The 19,001-nt window shown below is 49.7% G+C and overlaps 7 protein-coding genes across 7 annotated transcripts; 4 read left to right on the top strand and 3 right to left on the bottom strand.

The window, feature by feature from the left end:
- Positions 1-34: 34 nt before the first annotated feature.
- Positions 35-1,761, bottom strand: HO133_005446 (uncharacterized protein; the record flags this gene model as incomplete). The annotated part of the gene is made up of 4 exons (XM_037296356.1): positions 35-776; positions 844-1,264; positions 1,382-1,675; positions 1,740-1,761. 4 exons carry the CDS (start codon positions 1,759-1,761, stop codon positions 35-37), a joined length of 1,479 nt encoding a protein of 492 aa, XP_037148338.1.
- Positions 1,762-2,640: 879 nt separating this feature from the next.
- HO133_005445 (uncharacterized protein) lies at positions 2,641-3,738 on the top strand (the record flags this gene model as incomplete). The annotated part of the gene is made up of 2 exons (XM_037296355.1): positions 2,641-3,551; positions 3,615-3,738. 2 exons carry the CDS (start codon positions 2,641-2,643, stop codon positions 3,736-3,738), a joined length of 1,035 nt encoding a protein of 344 aa, XP_037148337.1.
- Positions 3,739-4,749: 1,011 nt separating this feature from the next.
- On the top strand, positions 4,750-6,457 carry HO133_005444 (uncharacterized protein; the record flags this gene model as incomplete). The annotated part of the gene is made up of 5 exons (XM_037296354.1): positions 4,750-4,816; positions 4,985-5,150; positions 5,217-5,274; positions 5,335-6,046; positions 6,117-6,457. 5 exons carry the CDS (start codon positions 4,750-4,752, stop codon positions 6,455-6,457), a joined length of 1,344 nt encoding a protein of 447 aa, XP_037148336.1.
- Positions 6,458-8,742: 2,285 nt separating this feature from the next.
- On the bottom strand, positions 8,743-9,914 carry HO133_005443 (uncharacterized protein; the record flags this gene model as incomplete). The annotated part of the gene is made up of 2 exons (XM_037296353.1): positions 8,743-9,745; positions 9,826-9,914. The coding sequence occupies 2 exons, from the start codon at positions 9,912-9,914 to the stop codon at positions 8,743-8,745; spliced, it is 1,092 nt and encodes a 363-aa protein (XP_037148335.1).
- A 1,336-nt stretch (positions 9,915-11,250) lies between these two features.
- On the top strand, positions 11,251-12,719 carry HO133_005442 (uncharacterized protein; the record flags this gene model as incomplete). Its single annotated transcript, XM_037296352.1, has 3 exons — positions 11,251-11,616; positions 11,759-12,522; positions 12,584-12,719. 3 exons carry the CDS (start codon positions 11,251-11,253, stop codon positions 12,717-12,719), a joined length of 1,266 nt encoding a protein of 421 aa, XP_037148334.1.
- Positions 12,720-13,561: 842 nt separating this feature from the next.
- Positions 13,562-15,048, bottom strand: HO133_005441 (uncharacterized protein; the record flags this gene model as incomplete). Its single annotated transcript, XM_037296351.1, has 5 exons — positions 13,562-13,878; positions 13,941-14,383; positions 14,433-14,556; positions 14,681-14,810; positions 14,866-15,048. The coding sequence occupies 5 exons, from the start codon at positions 15,046-15,048 to the stop codon at positions 13,562-13,564; spliced, it is 1,197 nt and encodes a 398-aa protein (XP_037148333.1).
- Positions 15,049-15,480: 432 nt separating this feature from the next.
- HO133_005440 (uncharacterized protein) lies at positions 15,481-16,959 on the top strand (the record flags this gene model as incomplete). Its single annotated transcript, XM_037296350.1, has 1 exon — positions 15,481-16,959. The coding sequence occupies one exon, from the start codon at positions 15,481-15,483 to the stop codon at positions 16,957-16,959; it is 1,479 nt and encodes a 492-aa protein (XP_037148332.1).
- Between the last annotated feature and the right edge of the window lie 2,042 nt (positions 16,960-19,001).

The raw sequence follows: 19,001 nt of genomic DNA, 5'->3' as shown, positions 1-19,001 counted from the left end.
TCGGTTGTAAGGCATCGATCAATTGTCTACTTCTTTACAGACTGCCTATAGACATGGGCGAGTGGTCAAGCGGAGGAGTGACTAGGTCGTACACGAATGATGAGTCAAACACATCTTTCCCAGGCTCGTCCAGTACCAACCCAATCCACATGAGAGGCTTCAAAATGTCTTGCATATCACTCCATGATTCCACCTCGCCCAGGTCGATGTTGACGCGCAACCAAGGCTTCAACCACTTGTCGTCGGCGCACCCAAAGACCGACACAGCTCCAACCATGAGAAGCCAAAGCAGAAGCCGAGAAGGAATACTCTCAACTCTCAACTCGGCAAGGCATTCTCTGTACGTAGTGGCTAGATGATCATAAGACATCCCAAGCTGTTTCCACTGGAGGAAAATGCTAGATGAGAAGGCGAGAAGACCTAGGCGGATAGCTTCCTCAGTAGAGCCTGCTTCGAAGTGAGTCATATCGAGCAGTCGATATATGACTGAAGCCATGGTGTCTAGGAAAGTTTCTGTAGCGATTCGATTCTTGGATTCGGCAGCGAGATTGATCATTAGACAAAATCCCGCCATGACCCTCCAGGCACTTGCGAGCTCGTCGTCTATGTCGCGAAGGAAGATCTCCGAATCGTATTGAGTCTTTCTTACCGTCGTCTTCAACATCGACTTGAACAGCAACGTCTGGTCCGGATACGGTAGAAAAGGCTCTTGGGAAGAAGATTTGTTGAAGAACAACGGTCTTGAGCCACTGTGAAATGATATCCCTATGTCGCACCTGCAGGGCAATTAGAAGCTGTTCCTATTCAATCATGGGAAACACCGTCCTGAGATGTGGCTCGTACCGGAGGATTTCAACCAGCAATTTTGCATTGTCGCTGAAGGTGGCTACGCCTCCTCTCAAGCTGACTATTTTGCGAAGACCTCCTAAATGATGCTTAGCGGACTCGGAATCACCCACGAAGTGTGCATGCGCAGCTAGGGCTAAGATCGCCGATACCGTGGGGGTCGTAAGAGCCTGGTCATTCTCATGTAGTAACCTTTCGCGGAGAAGTCGGAGTGTCCTCAGATAGTGCGGCAACGTCTGCTGGCTCATCGTGTAGCGGTTGCGATGCCGCATGGAGTCGAAATAGTCTAGTGTTGTGAAAATCATGGCGTTGAGGAAGGCCGGGTCAAATGCCAGAGGCTCCATCCATGCTTCCTCCCTTTTCTCGAAGAGTATGCAAGAATCCAGGGGGAACAATGTTTGTTTAGCGATGGAAGAGACTGGTGTGACGATGGATTATGTGAGCAATGTACACAGGTGCAGCAGACCCCGACAGCCTTGAAGTCCAATATATTTGGGAAGGGTGGGGGTGGGGAGGGGGAGGGAAATCAACTCACAACGCAGAACGAACTCCACCTTGGAAGGCTCTACAGCGTCGGCAAATCGAATTGTGGATAGATCCGAGCCGATTTTTGGAGGGATGACAGAGTGAGACGCCATGATGAACGATGCTGATGGCGCACCCAGATCTTCATCCGGGCTGGATTTGTCTGCTACATTGCTCGCCTCTCGCCTTCTTGAGCACCGAGTCTTCCCCTGGTTCTTTCCCAACATCACATGGCTCCTGATGAGCTTGCGCACCTCTGGATCAGGCTTTTCTACACTAGTCGATACCACGAAAGGCATCCCTACTACTCAACGAGACAGTTAAGATCAAGTATCACTCGACACTACCTTGGCCAGAGAATTACTCACCCGAGCGCTTTAGAGCAGTCATATAGTCAAAGCGTTGGCCCGAATGCCAGAAATGGACATCGGCACAGTGTTGAGAAGTTCGGGTGTGACTTTACAGCAGCACAGCGGGTGGGGCGCGTAACTTGGGTACCCTAGTCGACTCTAATCCTTTCTCGGCTTAGGTCAATTAACGGCTGCATACAATATGCTGAATCAAGGGTGTAGGGTAATGGCACGTCACGTGACCAGATCTCTAGCTTTGAGGTAAGTACGGCAAGTCAAAGCGATCAAAAGAGCCGAAGAAAGGTGTGTGGGATATATGCAGACGCGCATCGATCTGCATTATTATTCTCCGCTCACTGCAGCCTTACAAATAATGTACGGTAGGTACTTAGGATCAATCATTTCTTTGGAATACTTTAACCGAGGATTACCGTACCTTAGCTTACCTTACCTTAGAGTCGGGCCGGATCTGGTACAGCAGCTAGCGGACACTAGCTTAGCACCTCGGGAGTGGCGGCTGAGATTGTTTGCCAGTTTGGGCATAGCGTTCTTATCATCCCCAAGACTAAAGTACCTTAGATTGTATGCTGTTTTGGGCTTAAGGTAAGGTAGTCGAATGGAAGTAGCCACCATTTGCCTTACATTGTTATTGTATTCCTTTCTGAGCATAGCATCGATTTCATCGAGTTTGAAATGATTAAAATCCCGGTACCGCCAATCAGCGACTCCTACAACCACCTATGACTTAGGGGAGCCCTGTCATGTGACTCGGCCCAGCTCGAACAATTCCCTCACTTGACTTGAAGTAAGGAGACGGCAAGCTGCCTAATATACATTTCCATAACAACAATTCGAACCATTACTCCTATTTCACCCTCACTCCCGCTCCAAAAGTTAATACGCTCACACTTCAACCAACATGGTCGGCTCAAAGGACCTGCAGCCTTCAAACGCTCGTTTTTTCCCCAATGTCTTCTTCCACAATCAATTTCGTGCGAAGCCTGAATGGCCATCACAAACCACCAACCTCTCCGACAAGGTCGCCATCATCACCGGAGGCAACGCTGGACTCGGTCTCGAGGCCGCCAGCCAACTCTTGTCATTCAAACTATCACACCTCATCCTTGCCGTGCGTTCGACTAAGAAAGGAGAAGCAGCTGCCAGACAACTCCTGTCGCAGTACCCCAAAGCAAAAATTGAGATATGGCCGCTGGATATGAGCTCGATGGATTCCATCCGGGCTTTTGCTCGACGCGTCGATACCGATTTAACTCGCCTGGACATGGTTGTCCTCAATGCCGGCGTACGCAAGCTTTCCTTCGATACCGTTCGTAGCACCGGCCACGAGGAGACTATCCAGATCAACTACTTGTCAACTGTGCTACTCACCATCCTTCTACTTCCTAGTCTCAAGAGCAAATCTCCACCCGGGACGGCAGGTCGGTTAACAATTGTTAACGCCGCACTTGCTCTCGCTGCTAAGTTTCCCAATCGGAACGAAGTGCCCCTCCTGCCATCCTTCGATGACCCCAAGTACTTTGACCCCATCGATCGCTACAATTCGTCCAAGGTCCTTGCGCACATGTTCCTCTGGAAACTCGTCGACTATGTCTCGGCCAACGATGTTATCGTGAATCTACCAGATCCAGGCTTCGTCAAGGGCACAGACCTGACCCGGGACGCCCGCGGGGGGCAAAAGGTAGCCGCCGCACTCTTCGGCGCGATCACTGGTAGAACTAAGAAGGATGGCGCCTCGACGTATCTGGATGCCCTTGTGAACAAAGGATCGGAGTCACATGGATGTTTTATCATGAGTTGGCAGATCCACCCGTAAGTTCTCTCCATTCCCGCAACCCACTCCCGGCTCTGGCTAAGACGCAAAACACTGTTCAGATTCGCCGGCTTCTTATACACACCCGAGGGAAAGGAGATTACAGAAAGACTCTGGGAGGAAACACTGAGCGAATTTGATTTCGCTGGTGTTCGTGGTATTCTGGATTCCATGAAACGAACTTGAATGGAGGAAGACTGTGGCAGCAGCTCAAGACTTTCCGCAGCGATGGATTTCGCTCGTGGCTAATCGGTCGATCTCTGAGCTGGGTGAAGGGCGATGAAACCTGGGGGTCAAAGGCAGTGCACATCAGCTAGGCGTGGACGGCTTGTAGAATGTACCTAGGTAAATTACTATGCGGTTCTCTCACTGAACTAAATACCTGCTACTACCTATGCCACGCATTGGTGTGCGGTGGTTCCCTTTTTCTGGGCGGCCTTCCGGGTGCATCCTACCCAGTAACACGTTCCCTCTCCGTCCTTTTCCTTCTTGTTTCCTCCCTAGCTCCTAATTTTCGTCATCGCGCGCTAGCATTTCGCTAAACGCACACTGCTCATCTTCCCGCCGCTGCTGTTCTTGCCGTCGTTGAGTCAGCTCACTGTACTTATCTCCTCTTGGCAATGAGCAAAGATTGCGTGCCTTAAGGGCCTCGGCTACCTAGCTAGCCCCCAGCCTAAAATAAATGGGTCCACACCAATGCGTGGGATGATGGGATCGACGGTCTTAGGCCGAGACTAGGGCGGTGCTAATGGCCACTCCGCTGCGGGAGCTAGTTATATGACAGGCGAAAAATCATCCCTAACCAGGAACATATTCCTGGTGCCAACAACGAGAGAGTGACATTGCTCAGGCTTGAACACAATCGCCTCGGAACTTGCGGTGTGGAAACAGGCCGGCGCTGAATATCTTGAGCTGTTCTTGCGATTAGGTCTCACCATGTGCATAAAGGATCAGTATCTGTGCCGACTCCCATGCAATATGCCGACGTTCCTACGCGGGCCAAGAGCTGACGAAGCTGACCACCACAACCCGTGAAAACATGCTCCACACCAAAAATGATTCCCACTTCGAACCGACTCCTGCTGCCTCTACGAGTATATTCGAGAAAGCAGGCCCAGGTTCCCCCTTTTCTTCAAATTATCAGTAACCATCCATCAACTTGAATTCCTTCGGAGAGGCAGTGCGGGCTCCAATGACATGGCCCGCGTGAGACGCAAGTGGACGGCAGAGGAGGATGCTCTCCTCCGATCAGCTGTCAAGACTGGTGAGTTCCAAATTCGGCTCCTGATTTCGAACTCGAGATATCTACCTAGTCTCCCCTAGAATAGATGCACACCCAAAGAAAAACGATTTGGTTCGCTGTTGTCTAGTCTAGGGGAGAGTCCGTAGTTCTCTCTCGCCTCCATTATCACACGATCCTAATCCTGCACAGCTCAGGCGGAATCGCGCCCGCTACTGTGGCGGAAGTTGGCAAAGTGTGTACCTGCACGGACGAACAAAGACTGTCGCAGAAGATGGTGGAACAGTCTCGCAAATGGCACGGCCAAGGGCTCATGGTCCGAGGAAGAGGACGAACGGCTCATTGCAGCTGTTCGCAGGTACGGGACGAATTGGATAAGGGTCTCATGCGAGGTTGGGTCAAGAAGTCCCGACCAATGCTCCAGCCACTGGAGCCAGGTGCTGGACCCGAACATCAATTATTGTGATTGGACTGCCGAAGAGGTTCCACCTACATCCCGAAAATAAGTACATTCTTGTTCTGTGGTCACTGACGGCTCTCAGGACGCGAACCTGCTACACGCAGTTCTCACCTACGGCACCAACTGGGCAACTATCGCATTTTCGCATCGTCCCAGCAGGACCACGCTTGCTCTCAGGAATCGTTACTCGACCCTGCGGCTACAAAACAACAACGACAAGAACAAGGCAAATGCAGATACCACTGAGAAGGCACACAAGGATCTCTCGGCTATCTCTGAGACTGCCATGGCGACCTCTACGAAGGAAGTGGACTGGAGCATGGAAGCCCCAAGATGCTCCAGTTGGATTGAAGGTGACAGGGTAGCTCAGTCAAGCGACGAAGAGGACGGAGACGAAGATGACGGAGACGAGGATGAAGACGAGGACAACGAGGACGGTGAGAACGAGGACGAGGGGCTCCATCAAACTAGCCACACCTCCCGCATGGAAGTCATGCCCAACTCCCAGGGAGCAAATCATGACACCGGGGCGAGGAACATTCAGATCCCAGATTCAAACCTCACATCATGGGACACGTGGGCCGCGCGTAGTATCGTCTCTGCCAATTCCATGGATGATAAGGCGCAGCCCATATCCACGGACAACTCGGCGATCGACAGGGCGAATCACATGCAATACCAGACTCTACTCGGGCTGAACAGCCCTTCTCAGTACCCGACACCAGGGGAAAGCTACTTCTACAACGTTCCGGAACCAGGCGTAATGAACACGAGTTTGCCGAAAAGCATATATGGTAGATCTCTGCTGCTCCACTTCCCCTTATCCGAATGACCCCATTAACACTCTCACTGATTTGGACGTAGACACCAGTCCCATAGATATAAACCTCACTACTTCGCTGAGCACCTTTCACACCCCGTCCCAGCCCGCGACGGCCCCACCTACCCTCAGCAATATGACAGGAGCAGAAGCAAGTCCTGCTCAGGCTTCTTCAGCGGACATGGCTGCCAGCAAGAGCACAAGTATAAGCGCGGGCACGAGCCCCAGTACGAGTCCCTCGACTCAGAGCTTAGACTTTCAATCGGCAATTATGTATCAGGTATCTATCAGCATGGCGTGCACACGCGCACAGTTGGACGCCAACATGGTCCTTCTAGTCGGCATGGGGACAAGTGTGACGATACAGATTGATAAAAAGTCATAGATGATAGAGCGTGGGCAACAATACTATAGATCGCTTTCTCAAGACAAAGAAGAAAACCCAATGATGTGATTGAAGATAGATAAATCTAGCTTCAAATACCGCGTAGCGTGACCCTCGAGTCGAGCGTTACCTGCTATCACTAGGAAACGCAGTTTACTAGGAAATGCAGTATTTTTAAATCCGATAAATCCGGCGCAATACTAAAATGCCTACTTCCCACTAAAATATAGCCTGACTTACCCTAACGTATTAAAATCTATATTCTAAAGAGTATAAACTATAGAGTATATTCTATAATATAATTCAAAGTTTAAATAATATAAATTAGCTTATTATTAGCTAAGTAATAATTAATAAAAGAATTTAGAATTATTTATCTTAATTATAATTTACTTCTTAATTAATAGTAATAACTCTATAGTAATTATAGAAGCTTTATACTTATAGATATCGTAGTTAATATATACTACTATCTATTATTTAAGTTTAAAATTAAGCGATTTTAAATAAGAAGTAATAGATTAGCTAGAGATAAAAAAGCTCGCTTAACTATTAGCGAGTAAATATTATATTTAATACTTATACTTACTTTATAGTAACTAGATTTATTTATTATATTAAATTTAACTTATAGAAGTAGCTATATATCTATATAGATCGTAAGATATATATTATTATTATATCTAGTTACTATATAATTTTAATAAGAAGTAGATATTTTAGTATTACGTCGGATTTATCGGATTTGAAAAAACTATATTTTCTAGTAAACTGCGTTTCCTAGTAATAACAGGTAAACTCAGCTCGCGAGCGATCGTTAATCGGAATCTAAGAGTCAGAGTTGAGCTAAGTCTACAACGATCACTTAATACTTACTATCTAGTCATATAGATCTGACTAATATAAAATGAAAAGCGAGGTTATCGAGCGAGTCGAATTGAATCTTTAATCGAGCTATTAAATTTATGAAATAAAAAAGTTTACTCATTTCTATTTATTAACTAAAGTTAATTTTTAATTTTTTTTTTAACTTTAGTTAATAAATAATAGCTATATATATTATAGTAAAGTATCTTTATATAATACTTCCGCGTAGAAATTATCTTAAACGATTATTTTCTAAGATTATAAAATTAAAGCGTTAAACGCTGTAGAGCTATATCTCTAGCGAGTATCGTTAAGAGACTACTCGTATATACTCGATAATATTCGTTATCTAATAATATACGATATTAAATTTAATAAATTCGAGAGTAAGTTTTAGAGAATATTCTCTTAAAAACTGATCTTTAAATTTTATTCTTACTCTATTACGCGACGTAGAGCTTATAAAATTTAAGTAAACTTTATTATATTAGAATATAACGTTATTAATATAATTATAATTTATAAAATTCTTAAAACTCTAGAAATCTTATTCTACGTTCTATAATTTAATATTTTTATACTATTATTATAAAAGAATAAACGAATTATTAAAATAGATTTTAGACTATATTATCAAGTAACGGGCATATCGAATATGTACGAGTATACGCTAAACGATAATTATTTTTGCAGTACCGAGGCAGCACCCGATACTTGTAATGAGAGGGGTTTCGCAACTTTTTTCGTACACAATCTCCTACCTTATTTGATGTAATTTTATCTCAAATAAGTCTAGCGGTGGCTCGGAAATCTAACAGAATTTGACAAAGTCTAACACGCGCTAAAGTTAATGGAACGATTCTACTAATAGTAGAATCGCTCCACTAATTAACTTTGAGGATTATTGACTATAAGAGGCATAGATAGCCGTCACTAGACACATTAAAGCCTGTTAGTATATACTTGAAAGCATATTTGATGCTCGGAGGTTCATTAGTTTGTCGGAAAAGTCTCGGATACACTCTAGTACGCATGTTGGAATCTGGTATTGCTGTGAGACTAAGGGTGTAAGAAAAAAGTTGCGAAACCCCTCTATTACGGAATCAGCCCGGGGCGTACCCAGCAACTTCTTTCTGGCGGGACGACCTCCCGAACTACCGCTGTCTACTAATTTTAATTACTCTTCTTCTTTAAATAGAGTTACTAGCTTCGTTATAGATAGTTTATTTTAGCTTTCTTCATTTAGCAGAGATCTCTCTCTATTCAATAAGAACATATTAACTTGTAATTCGTCACCGTCGGGAGCAGCACCTGATACAATAAGCAACCTCGGCCGCCTAAGTACTTCGGTGAATTGGATTACATTGTTGAGCTCGGGACAATCACGGCCTTTTTAATGGCGGACTGGCAGGAGTCTATCAAGCAGACAAGAAATCATTACAAAAAAGCCACCGGGTTTTGGTCTTTAGCCCACTGACTCTCCACCCATTGATTGTCTCTGGAAATAGAGGAATCTTGTCCCGTAGAGACAAGTCATGGGCCATTAAGACCAAGACATTATCCGCCGCGTCGAGCTCCTGGATCTTGCGCACCGTGAGCATTGCTGCATCGTGGTCTGGAAACAGGGGCCCGGGTGCGATTGTGAAGAATGGTGCATTGGGACTAGTCAGATGCGATTGGAACAGGGCACCGGGACATTGTTCTGGAGAGCTTCTGGTAGTTGCAAGTGTGCTCTGCAGGGTGTCTGCCGACGGTAATGACAGGTAGTCGCTGGGTCGGAGGACCCCCGGGTGATGACAAGCATCAGCGCCCATGAAGACAAAGGACGGTTCATCATCATGGGCCGTAGTCCGGGCGAGACCACACAGATGTCCGACGGCATGGCCAGGTGCCTCCAGGAGGTAGAAAGATCCGTCGCCAAAGAAGTCATAGGCGTCGAAGCTGCCGATCTTCAGGCTGCTCGCCTCGAAAGAAATCTCCCGGACTACTCTACCCTCCGCATCGCTGTCAAGCACAATGGCGTCGGGACGCCGCGGCCAGCCAGGCCAAGAAGCTGCGCAGACGCCAGGTCCTACGACGAGGTCGGTGCTTGGTGGGAACTTGGATACGTCTCCGATGTGGTCGAAGTGGTTGTGCGACCAGATGACGGCTTGGATATCGGCGCTATGGATGTTAAGGCCGCTGTCATCCGTGTCTAGCACCGACGTCACATCCGATCCCCGCGTGATCACTGTAGTTGCCTTGATGAGCGAGACGACTTTGGGTGCGTAATTCTGCCAGTCTGAACGGACGCCGAGGTCGAAGACTACGTGCTGGCTGCCATTCGATATCAGAAAGCAGTATATGGGCGCGTCGAGACCGGCGAAGCCATCCACCTTGGGCTGCCAGAAGAGCTCTGGGTTCAAATGGACTAAGGTGTTACTATCATCACGTCAGTCGCCCCAGCTCAACTGCTCATCCTACTAGACGGTACCTGGCCCTAGCGACGGGAGCGCACATACGTATCGATGACCCTCACATCAACCGCGGATGTGGATTCCGGGATGTGGAGCGCCGGTGGCGGCTTGGGGGCTATGGGCCATATATCCATGTCATTGTATTTATCCCAAAGGTAACCAAGGCGAAGCTGAGTCGCACTCAATGCTGTCCGCGCCGAGCTGAAATTGGTAGTTGACCGAAGAAACGTTTATCATGGGCCACCTCTAGCAGCGGAACGTTCACGATGGGCCAACCTTTTGGCAAGGGCGCAACACCGCTAGACACACAACTTCTCTTCTCGAAATAATTACCTCCTCACTACGGTCGCCGTCACACGGCGGTTAGGGGGTTAGGCTAGAGTAGGCTCAATGCAGTTGTCCCCTGGAAGAGCCGCCGGATGCAATGGACAGGGTTTAGTGGTTAACATTCGAGTTAGATTTGGTATATATATTGCGCGATAATGACGACGAAGACAACGCACAATAACGATGACGACGACAACACATGCGAAGGCCAACCGCATTGGGCAGGTGATTACTTTGGAGGCGAGAAAATTGGGAATGGCCCATAATAGACAGCGTGGCCCATGCTAGATTTGCCGATACTATAAGTGGCCCATGATAAACATTTCCTCTCCTTGACCACTGGCGGCTTCCTGCGCTTACTTGGGGCGGCTGGTGTTACCCAGCACTACTACTTGGCGACCAACAGATGGGTCGGCGCTAAGTAACATGCAAGTGGTCCTTAGCTCAAACTGCGTGCATGTTCCTGCATGCAACAACAAGGAAATCAAACGAGTACCAGTTCGAGCCCCAAAGACCCTGAAATAATCATCCCCAGTCCAACTAAAGAGGCAGGGAGATTATGGGGCTTTCAAAAATTCACATATGACACTGGGCCGAGGCCCGATTTGTAGTGCCAAGTAAAGAAGACACTGGCGACTCGGGCAATGCCAAAACTCCCCAGATCCAGCGCAGGAAATTCCGTGGTTCTCGTACACTAGGCCAGAGAATACGAGGCTTCGTTTGCCACAATTTGGGACACTTCATTAAATTCAATCTTTGAATATGCAGACTGCCACGGCAACTATGGAGACGCCTGCTGTGGAGACGCCTGCCACGGCATCTATGCAGACTGCCACGGCAACTATGGAGACGCCTGCTATGGAGACGCCTGCTAAGGAGACTCCTGCTATGGAGACGCCTGCTATGGAAACGCCTGCTATGGAGACGCCTTCTAAGGAGACGCCTGCTAAGGAGACGCCTGCTATGGAAGCGGCCACTATGGAGACGGCTCCTGCTATGGAGACGCCTGCTATGGAAACGCCTGCTATGGAGACTCCTGCTATGGAGACGCCTGCTATGGAAACGCCTATGGAGACGCCTTCTGAGGAGACGCCTGCCATGGAGACGACTGCTATGGAGACGACTACTGATACAGCATGTTCAATGAATGGCGAAGGTCCGTCCTACTGGTGGCGCACCAGCGGGTCTGATCTCTCCAGAATGCTTCATGAGGCCAATTACCCAGAAGAAGCACAGCGCCAATTCCTCGACTACTATCGAGACACTCTCTGTCCATTGCTAGGAAACAAACCTGAAAGCAACTCCCTTCCCGCCGCGGTGGGCTGGGACGGCAATCCTTTTGAATACAGCTTTGAGTTTAAGGGTTCAACCAAAACCCCAGGTGTTCGCTTCGTTCTCGATCTTAGCGAGCTCCGTCCACCAAACAAGGACCACCCTCTGAGTATAGCAAATTCAGAAAAGGTGTTAGAAACGCTTGCCAAGCAAAGTCCAATGTTTGACGACAAATGGGTACGTTATGCATTTCGATTGTCGAGCTTCTTTTTCTTTCCAAAATATTGATCTTTTTGTTTCTTCCCTTTCTCACTGCTCTAGCTATGATGCGCTCCTTCTTGATGACGAGGAAATAATGACTCCAGATCACATCCGGTAGCATCGTGCTCTCGCCCGGTGGTTCGTCTATTCCAACGTCTCCCCAAGTAAACAGCAAGCCCTTGTCGCTCAGGTAGGGTATCAGACGCCCACAATATTGGGATTCGACATCAATGCTCGTATCTTGGAGTTGGCGCCTGGAATGCTCCCTGTCATGGCCAAGAGCTACTTTCCCCCTTGCTTCGTGGCCGCAGACAAGGGCTTCGGCCGCTTCCAAGCGCTCAGCTTGGGTATTCGGCAAATGCCGGACATTGGCTACTATCCGAATATCTTGCTGGCCCTCAAGACGATTGAGGACTACGTCGAGGACCATCCTCAGTACGAGAACTGCGGGCGGGGCATGGCAACTGATTTCGTCAAGGCAGGAAAGGCGCGCCTGAAGGTGTACATGCGCTATTGGGGGAACTCGTTCGACGAGATGTGGGATTATTACACGCTGGGTGGACGGATCCCTGATCTGGAAGACGACAAGGAGAAGCTTCGAGACTTGATTGACCTCGCAAGTGGCTGTGACTACCCAGCCGACAAGATAAAGGAAGAGACTCCGGCTGAGCAGCGGCGACGCGCGCTCTTCGGACAAAAACCAACGTCCATGTATTTCTCGCTCTCACCGGATAGGCCATACCCGGTCCCAAAACTCTACTTCTATCCCGCTTTCAGAGCACCCAACGACCAAGCGATCGCCCAGGGACTGGACGCCTGGTTGACGAAGTATGGGTGGCATGACGGAGGAAGGTCGCTCGAGGAGCGACTGGAGAATGTCTTGTACGTGGCCATCCGTCTCGTTGCACAACCGTTCTGACGTTGCTAACAACTGAAAACACAGCACGTACCGGAAGCTGGATGAAAAGCCGGGCATCTTCACCTTCATTGGCATCGGGAGGAAGGAAGATTCCAAGCAGGATGGTCTAAGTCTGCAGGTCTACGTCACTCCTGAATTATACGAGACACCGCGCTTTTAGTGGACTGGACTTGGGGACCCTTAATCTCCTTTCAGTCTACATGTACTTTAGAACATTGATGGCGCGATTAGAACTCGGCGATTGCAATCTCTTTTGTCTGTTACTATTACTAGATTTGATGGAAAGCTTAGGTACTTGCACATGGAACACGCCTGTAGGACACTTCTTGCCTTCAATACGGGGGGTTCCTTTTCTTGTGCTATTCTTGTCAGATGGTTTTATATACTAGGTTACGATTTAACACTCAGCAACTAAGCAAACCCGCAGACAGCTAAGAATGACGCTAGGGAAAGAATGCGCGTAGCAACTACATAACCTCTTTATGCGGAACGGGAAAGCCAACAGAGGCAAACGGAGGAGAAGAAGCGGAAGAAGAAGGAGGAGAAGAAGAGGAGGAGGAGAAAGAGGAAGAAGAAAGCTACATAACAGCTTACTAATAATGTGCGCTCTCAAGGTCCAATGAATGAAACACAAGATATTCTGTGACGTGACAGCGTTGTGCCATACCCCGTAATTCCACCATGAGACCTTGACACTCGTAGCACAAAGAACCCCCATAAGCTCAAATTCAACGCTCTTCGTCAGTTATATCTCACAGCGCAGCAGACAAACGAGAATCTGCACGCTCGACTGGGTTCTTCGATCTCTCACTTTGGACCATGGGCAGGAACCCCGATAGCCACGAAGCAAGAGCACGGGGAAACAGCAAAGAGCATCAATCATCAACGATCGGGCGCGATGTGTTGCGATTGTGAATTTTCTAGCCCGGACGAACCGGGCGATACGGAATACCGTGGAAAAATCAAACCGGAATTGTATCAAGGGGCATGGCAGCAACACTCCTACTGCTCGAGCTCGGCCTCGATGATGCCCTGCACGGCCAGCGGCGAAGTCCAGACCCTGAGGAACTTGTAACCCGCAGACTTGAGCAGCGTGCTCCAATGCGCCTCGCTCCGCTCTACCCCCGCCACCATGACCATCATGGTCAGATCGTAGGCCGTGGTGTGCGGGTGGGCCAAGGCCTCGGGCGCAATGTGGTCGTGGATCAGGAGTTTGCTGTATCCCGGTTTCATCGCCCCTCTCTGCATTTCGAGAATCTTGCGGGCCGGCTCGTCGGACCAGTCGTGGAGGACGCCGTGCATGTAGTAGGCGCGCGCTCCTGTGATGTGCATGGTTTAGCGGCCGTTCATCTGCCTTCTTACCGCGCACGATGAGCCTTACCTTTGATCGGCTGCGGCATGAAGAAGTCGTAGCCTATCTTGTTCACAGGCTCCGGACACAGGGAGTGCTTTACAACCTCTGGTCTGTCCTCCAGGTACAGACGAGAAGCTGTCTCTGGGTGTAACTGGCGAAACTTTTCCATGTCGTGACCAATGTTGCCTCCCACGTCTACCACGAGAGGGGACTCGCTATCCGAGTCTGACTCGAGAATGGCGTTGTGGGGGAAAATGTCCACCCACCCGGCCTGGTTTGCCATGACGCCGCCCATGACGTGGTTGAAGGATTCACCCTCGACCGGGTGGGACTCGTAATAGTGGAACATATCTCCCTTCCAACCTTTCGCGTACTGGAAAACGCCATTGCTGGGATCCAAAGGATTTTGGTAGCCGTTCTGAGCCAGGTACATTGGCATCTTGAAGAAGCACGGAATTGTCGCATCGTAACTGAGTCTGTTACCCTTTGCTAAAAGTGTTGATTTATGGAGAGACAAACAGATGGTTGATCCACTCCCCGAACACTGATTGGGTGAAAGAGATACTCAATTTGGTCGGCTTGAAAACCCCTATCGAAGTCTCTTGCAGCACGTGGTTTGCTGCTAAATGGCGGAGTAGGCGAACTAGATCATCATATCTGTTTAGCTGCCAGGTCTGTCTCTCCCTCCATCCATCCCGCCCTCTCTCCCTCCCTCTCTCTCACACACACACACACATTCTCCGTGTCTCATATTTAAGGGCACTGACAGAGAAGGTTGGGGTCGCAAGACACCATCGCTGCCAGCTGCTCCCTTGTCATGGCGCCGTCACCGCGCTCATGCCATTTGTCGAACAGCTGCAGATCCTTCGAAACTTTCAGAGCTGCCCCAAGCGCTGGCTGATGCACATTTCAGCCCCAGTCTCGGACTTCACACAAGGGTCAAAGTGAGTACCTGACCCATGCAGAGTCTCAATACGAAATCCCATGGCGTCTCGAGCCGAGATACGAGGGCATACGCTGCCAGGAGGGTCTGGATCCTTTTACCATCGTTGCTGAAGGTGTCGGCGTTGATTCCGTTCAGTGTCTGCATAAGCTCTTCAAATTTGTGGTCGTCCGTTCCGTTCGTTCCATTCATTGAGGACGCCATCCTATACCGCTATTCTCGGGTGCTTACATTGACTGTTGGAAGCTGGCGTGTGTTAGTCTTAAACATTGTGATAAAGGCACTCGTGGCACGATGAAAACGAACTTCGATGAGAATCGCTGGATCATTGGTCAGGGAAAGCCCAAGTAATTTTTCCGACCCCGAGTACGCAAGGTTTGCTTATTACACCACAACCGCTGCCGGACCGTGTAAGCGAACCCAGCCAATGAGGCACCGGAAGCAGTGGCTTGTTGGCACTACGACCTGGCCATTGTATCTGACAGAGGCTTTGAAGATTTGAAGAGAGAGGGTTGGGTGTCAAGTCTGGATTTGTTTGTCAGCTTTTTGCGACTGTTAAATGGAGAAGATTCCAACAATTTCAGATGCTGGTCGGTATTTGCCCCTGAGACTTGACTCCACAAGATGTTCGCGTCAGTGCCTGTGTTGATTGCATTGACCCTGGTTCCTATTGTCTACCGGGTGCGCTTCCATCCTCTCAGCCACGTGCCCGGCCCAATTATCGCCAAGGTCAGCTCCTTGTTCCTGCACTTCATATGCTACCTTGGAATAGAGGGACGCGTATTGCGTTACTATCATCAAAAGTACAAGACGAAAGTGCTCCGAGTTGCGCCCAACTCCGTCTCTATCTCTGACAGCGAAGCCATACGCGACATCTACATAGCAGAGGGTGGGTTTTCAAAAGATGACCGGTACAGGAACTTCAATCTCGGGCCCATTGTGTCCATCTTCTCGGCCATAGACACGGCATACCGAGACGTGCGCGCCAAGGCAGTAGCACCTCTCTTTTCACCTGCGCAAATGCGGACGGAGAGCGGGTCCGGAGGGGTCATTGGAAGCTGCGTGGCCGAGTTCGTGAACCAACTGTGCGAGTTCAAAACGGCCCGCATCAAGACGGACATATTGGATCTCTGCGCGCGACTCTCCATCGATGTCGTGACGGCCTATTTGCTTGGGCAGCGGTACGGCGGACTCGACGAGAACAAGCATCGCACCCTCAAGGAGAGGCAGCTGGACGACGCCAAGCTCAGTGCCAACCCTTTTATCTTCGCCATTGTGGCGTTCGCTCGCTTCTCGCTACTGCCCAACAGCATCTTCCGTTTCGTGTACGCCATGTCTCAACGCCTCAGCGCCAATGAGCAGGTCATCGAGTCATTCGTCAAGCTTGACCACTTCGCCGAGGAGGTCATGGGCAGCACAGTCTCGGCCACCAAGCCGCATTACTACCACGAGCGCCTCGTCCAAGCGGGCATCTCGCACGCCGAGGCTGCCGCGCAGAGCAAGGCCATTATCTTCGCGGGTGCCGACTCGACGGCCGTCATGCTGGCCACGATACTGTTCCATTTGGTACAGAGTGAATCTGCGCGGGTGCGGTTGCTGTGTGAGATCCGTTCGGCTAGACACCAGGACAGTGGGCTACCGTTCCTACGCGCCGTTGTCAAGGAGGGTCTGCGCCTCGGCATGGCGAATCCAACGCGACTGACGCGCGTGGTGCCTGCCTCGAGCCCCGGGCTGCGCGTTGGCGACATACTCATCCCGCCTGGCTCGATTGTGGGCTGTGCTGCTTACAATCTTCACCATGATCCCGACGTCTTTCCAGACCCCTTCACCTTCCAGCCCGAGAGGTGGCTGGACGATGGAACAGACCATGGACTTCGACGGTCCGGCATGGAAAGATCTATGATTCCTTTCGGGGCGGGCTTGAGAGCGTGCATCGGCAAGAATCTGGCCATGAATCAACTGCATGAGACCGTCATGGCCGTCGTGGAGAGTGAAGTCTTGGAGGGGGCTCGGACGTGCCAAGAGAAGATCGAGGTGATTGAATGGTTCAATGGTGACATCAAGGGTCATCGCATCAACATCGAATGGCGGCCGCAATTGTAGTTTGGGATAGAGTTGACTCAAAAGCGAGGAGATATGAAGACTTGGCTACACAGTAGCTAATAGACCCATCGACATAGGTAAACAATAGGTAGGCGCACATCCCACTTCGATAGATGCACACCGCATTCTGTCGTGCGCACACCCCACGCTTGAAGAGAGCCCGCGAGGCCCGCGAGTAGCACCCAGAACGGATCCCGGAGTTCCATCCGAGCTCCTGCTCGGTTTCGCAATTTCCAGGGCTACCTTGAAGGCCATTTCTAGGGGTTATCTTAGGGGCTGTCCTGGGGGCTGTCGTTGGTACTATTGCAGGCTTTCGTAGGCTTTCCCCATGAGCTTACCCAGTGAACGTACCCCGTGAGCTGTCTTATGCACAATTGTAAGCGGTCTCGTTGGCGGTCTCGCTGATTGAACGGATCAACAGTGACGGGTGCTCCTATACGGATTTTTTTGGGCGCACATCCGGGCCCTACATCTGATGCTCTCTGGGCGCAGGTTAAAGGTATTCTAATACGTAATAGGTTCGATTCCTATTGGCGCTGGTACTCTGGTGTTGCGGTGTTTGTTATTTCTGGCGCGGGAAACGACATGAGATGTGCGTCTATCGAAATGAGGTGTGGAAGCGGAACGGTTTATGCTCGTTACGACTAGACCAGAAGGCGATCACTAGTAGTCCGTCACTAAACAGTAACTTATACTAGTTGTAGGCTTGAGAGCGTACGACCGCTTTCCCACACACATTTGGTGTGTAAAGTACTGTTTACCTAAAAATAGAAGCTTTAGAAGAGGTAAATTCATTCCGGAGGTGTAAGCGAATCGGATAAACCTCGGAGAAAACCCGGAAATCCGGTGCCGTTAAAGAATCACGTGCTCGGGTACAAAATGAAGAACAATGAGTGCCGAAGCTACTAATCCACTAAGATACCACGTGTGGACCATCCTGTGCCACCCGAAGGCTGCGAAGTCAGCATATTAAAGGTAACCCAAAGGGGCTTAGCATCTTGGCATGTCTGAGGGACTGAGGCAAGCCATCCCAGCCCTGGCAATGGCATGCGAATCTGCACGTCCAGGATCATCAGCCGCACATCACACCCACGCTTGCCACGCACCTACCCAGCAGAAGCGAGCTATCTAATAGTACGTCTATGCATTTGCACCAAGGAACGTGATCAGTGGGAGTCTAACCACAATTACCACCATACATCCCATAGCTTACTGCTGTTTCGACGGCTTGAATACATATTGGTCTTTGGGCGTAGCCAGCACAGCAACAGTCTGCTTCAAGGAAGCCTGCAAGCGCCTCGAAGAGTCCCCATGGGTTTGTAACCATGCCGTCAGACTCCCCTTACCTAAGCGGCAGGGACAATGGAGTGGGTGAGTGGGTGGGTCACAGAGACGCAAGTTAATGAGGGTGGCAGATTAGGCCATATCCATGCTACATAAGCATGTAGGTGGCCTCGTGGCCCAGTGCATAGCCCCCATTAATTCTCCGATCATAGGGCTCTTAGATGCTTCACTAGTGCACGCACTTCATCTCATTAACAGAGAATAGTTCCGATCCACTGGATTCGAACGAGAAGAATTCCATCTAGATTTATCTCGGGTTGGTCTGTTTGGTTTCTCTTCTTTGGCTTATCTACCACGTCCAGTCTGCCCTGGGATTAGTCACTTTTCCTTGGGCTTCACTGGGAAGTAAGGCGGTCCTCTCAAGGCTGCCTTGAATGGGATGATGGGTTCATTCAATGGTTCCATCAGCCCGACTGCCCTCGGAATGCCCAATGTGACTGGCAGGCAGACAGCGTACTGCCCTCCGATTACAATGGGTAAGCTTACCATAAGACTCACTTGAGCTGAGCGATCTACGCTAAATGGCCGGATCCATCTGTTCCTTGCGGCTCAGCATCAACGCTTTCAAATTCTGGTCTCTCTCGTGCACCCTTCTGCCAACACGATAGTGCTCCTGGTTGTGCCAGCTCTTGATGGCTATTGGTGGCGCCCTCCCGTCTCCGGTGGCAGCTAGTATGATAATCAGCCACGTTGCCGTT

This window comes from Letharia lupina, assembly GCF_014066315.1.
Source record: "Letharia lupina isolate WasteWater1 chromosome Unknown contig_21, whole genome shotgun sequence".
NCBI lineage: Eukaryota > Fungi > Ascomycota > Lecanoromycetes > Lecanorales > Parmeliaceae > Letharia > Letharia lupina.
Note: the sequence above shows the minus strand (reverse complement) of the source record. Positions and strands in the feature narration are given on the sequence as shown.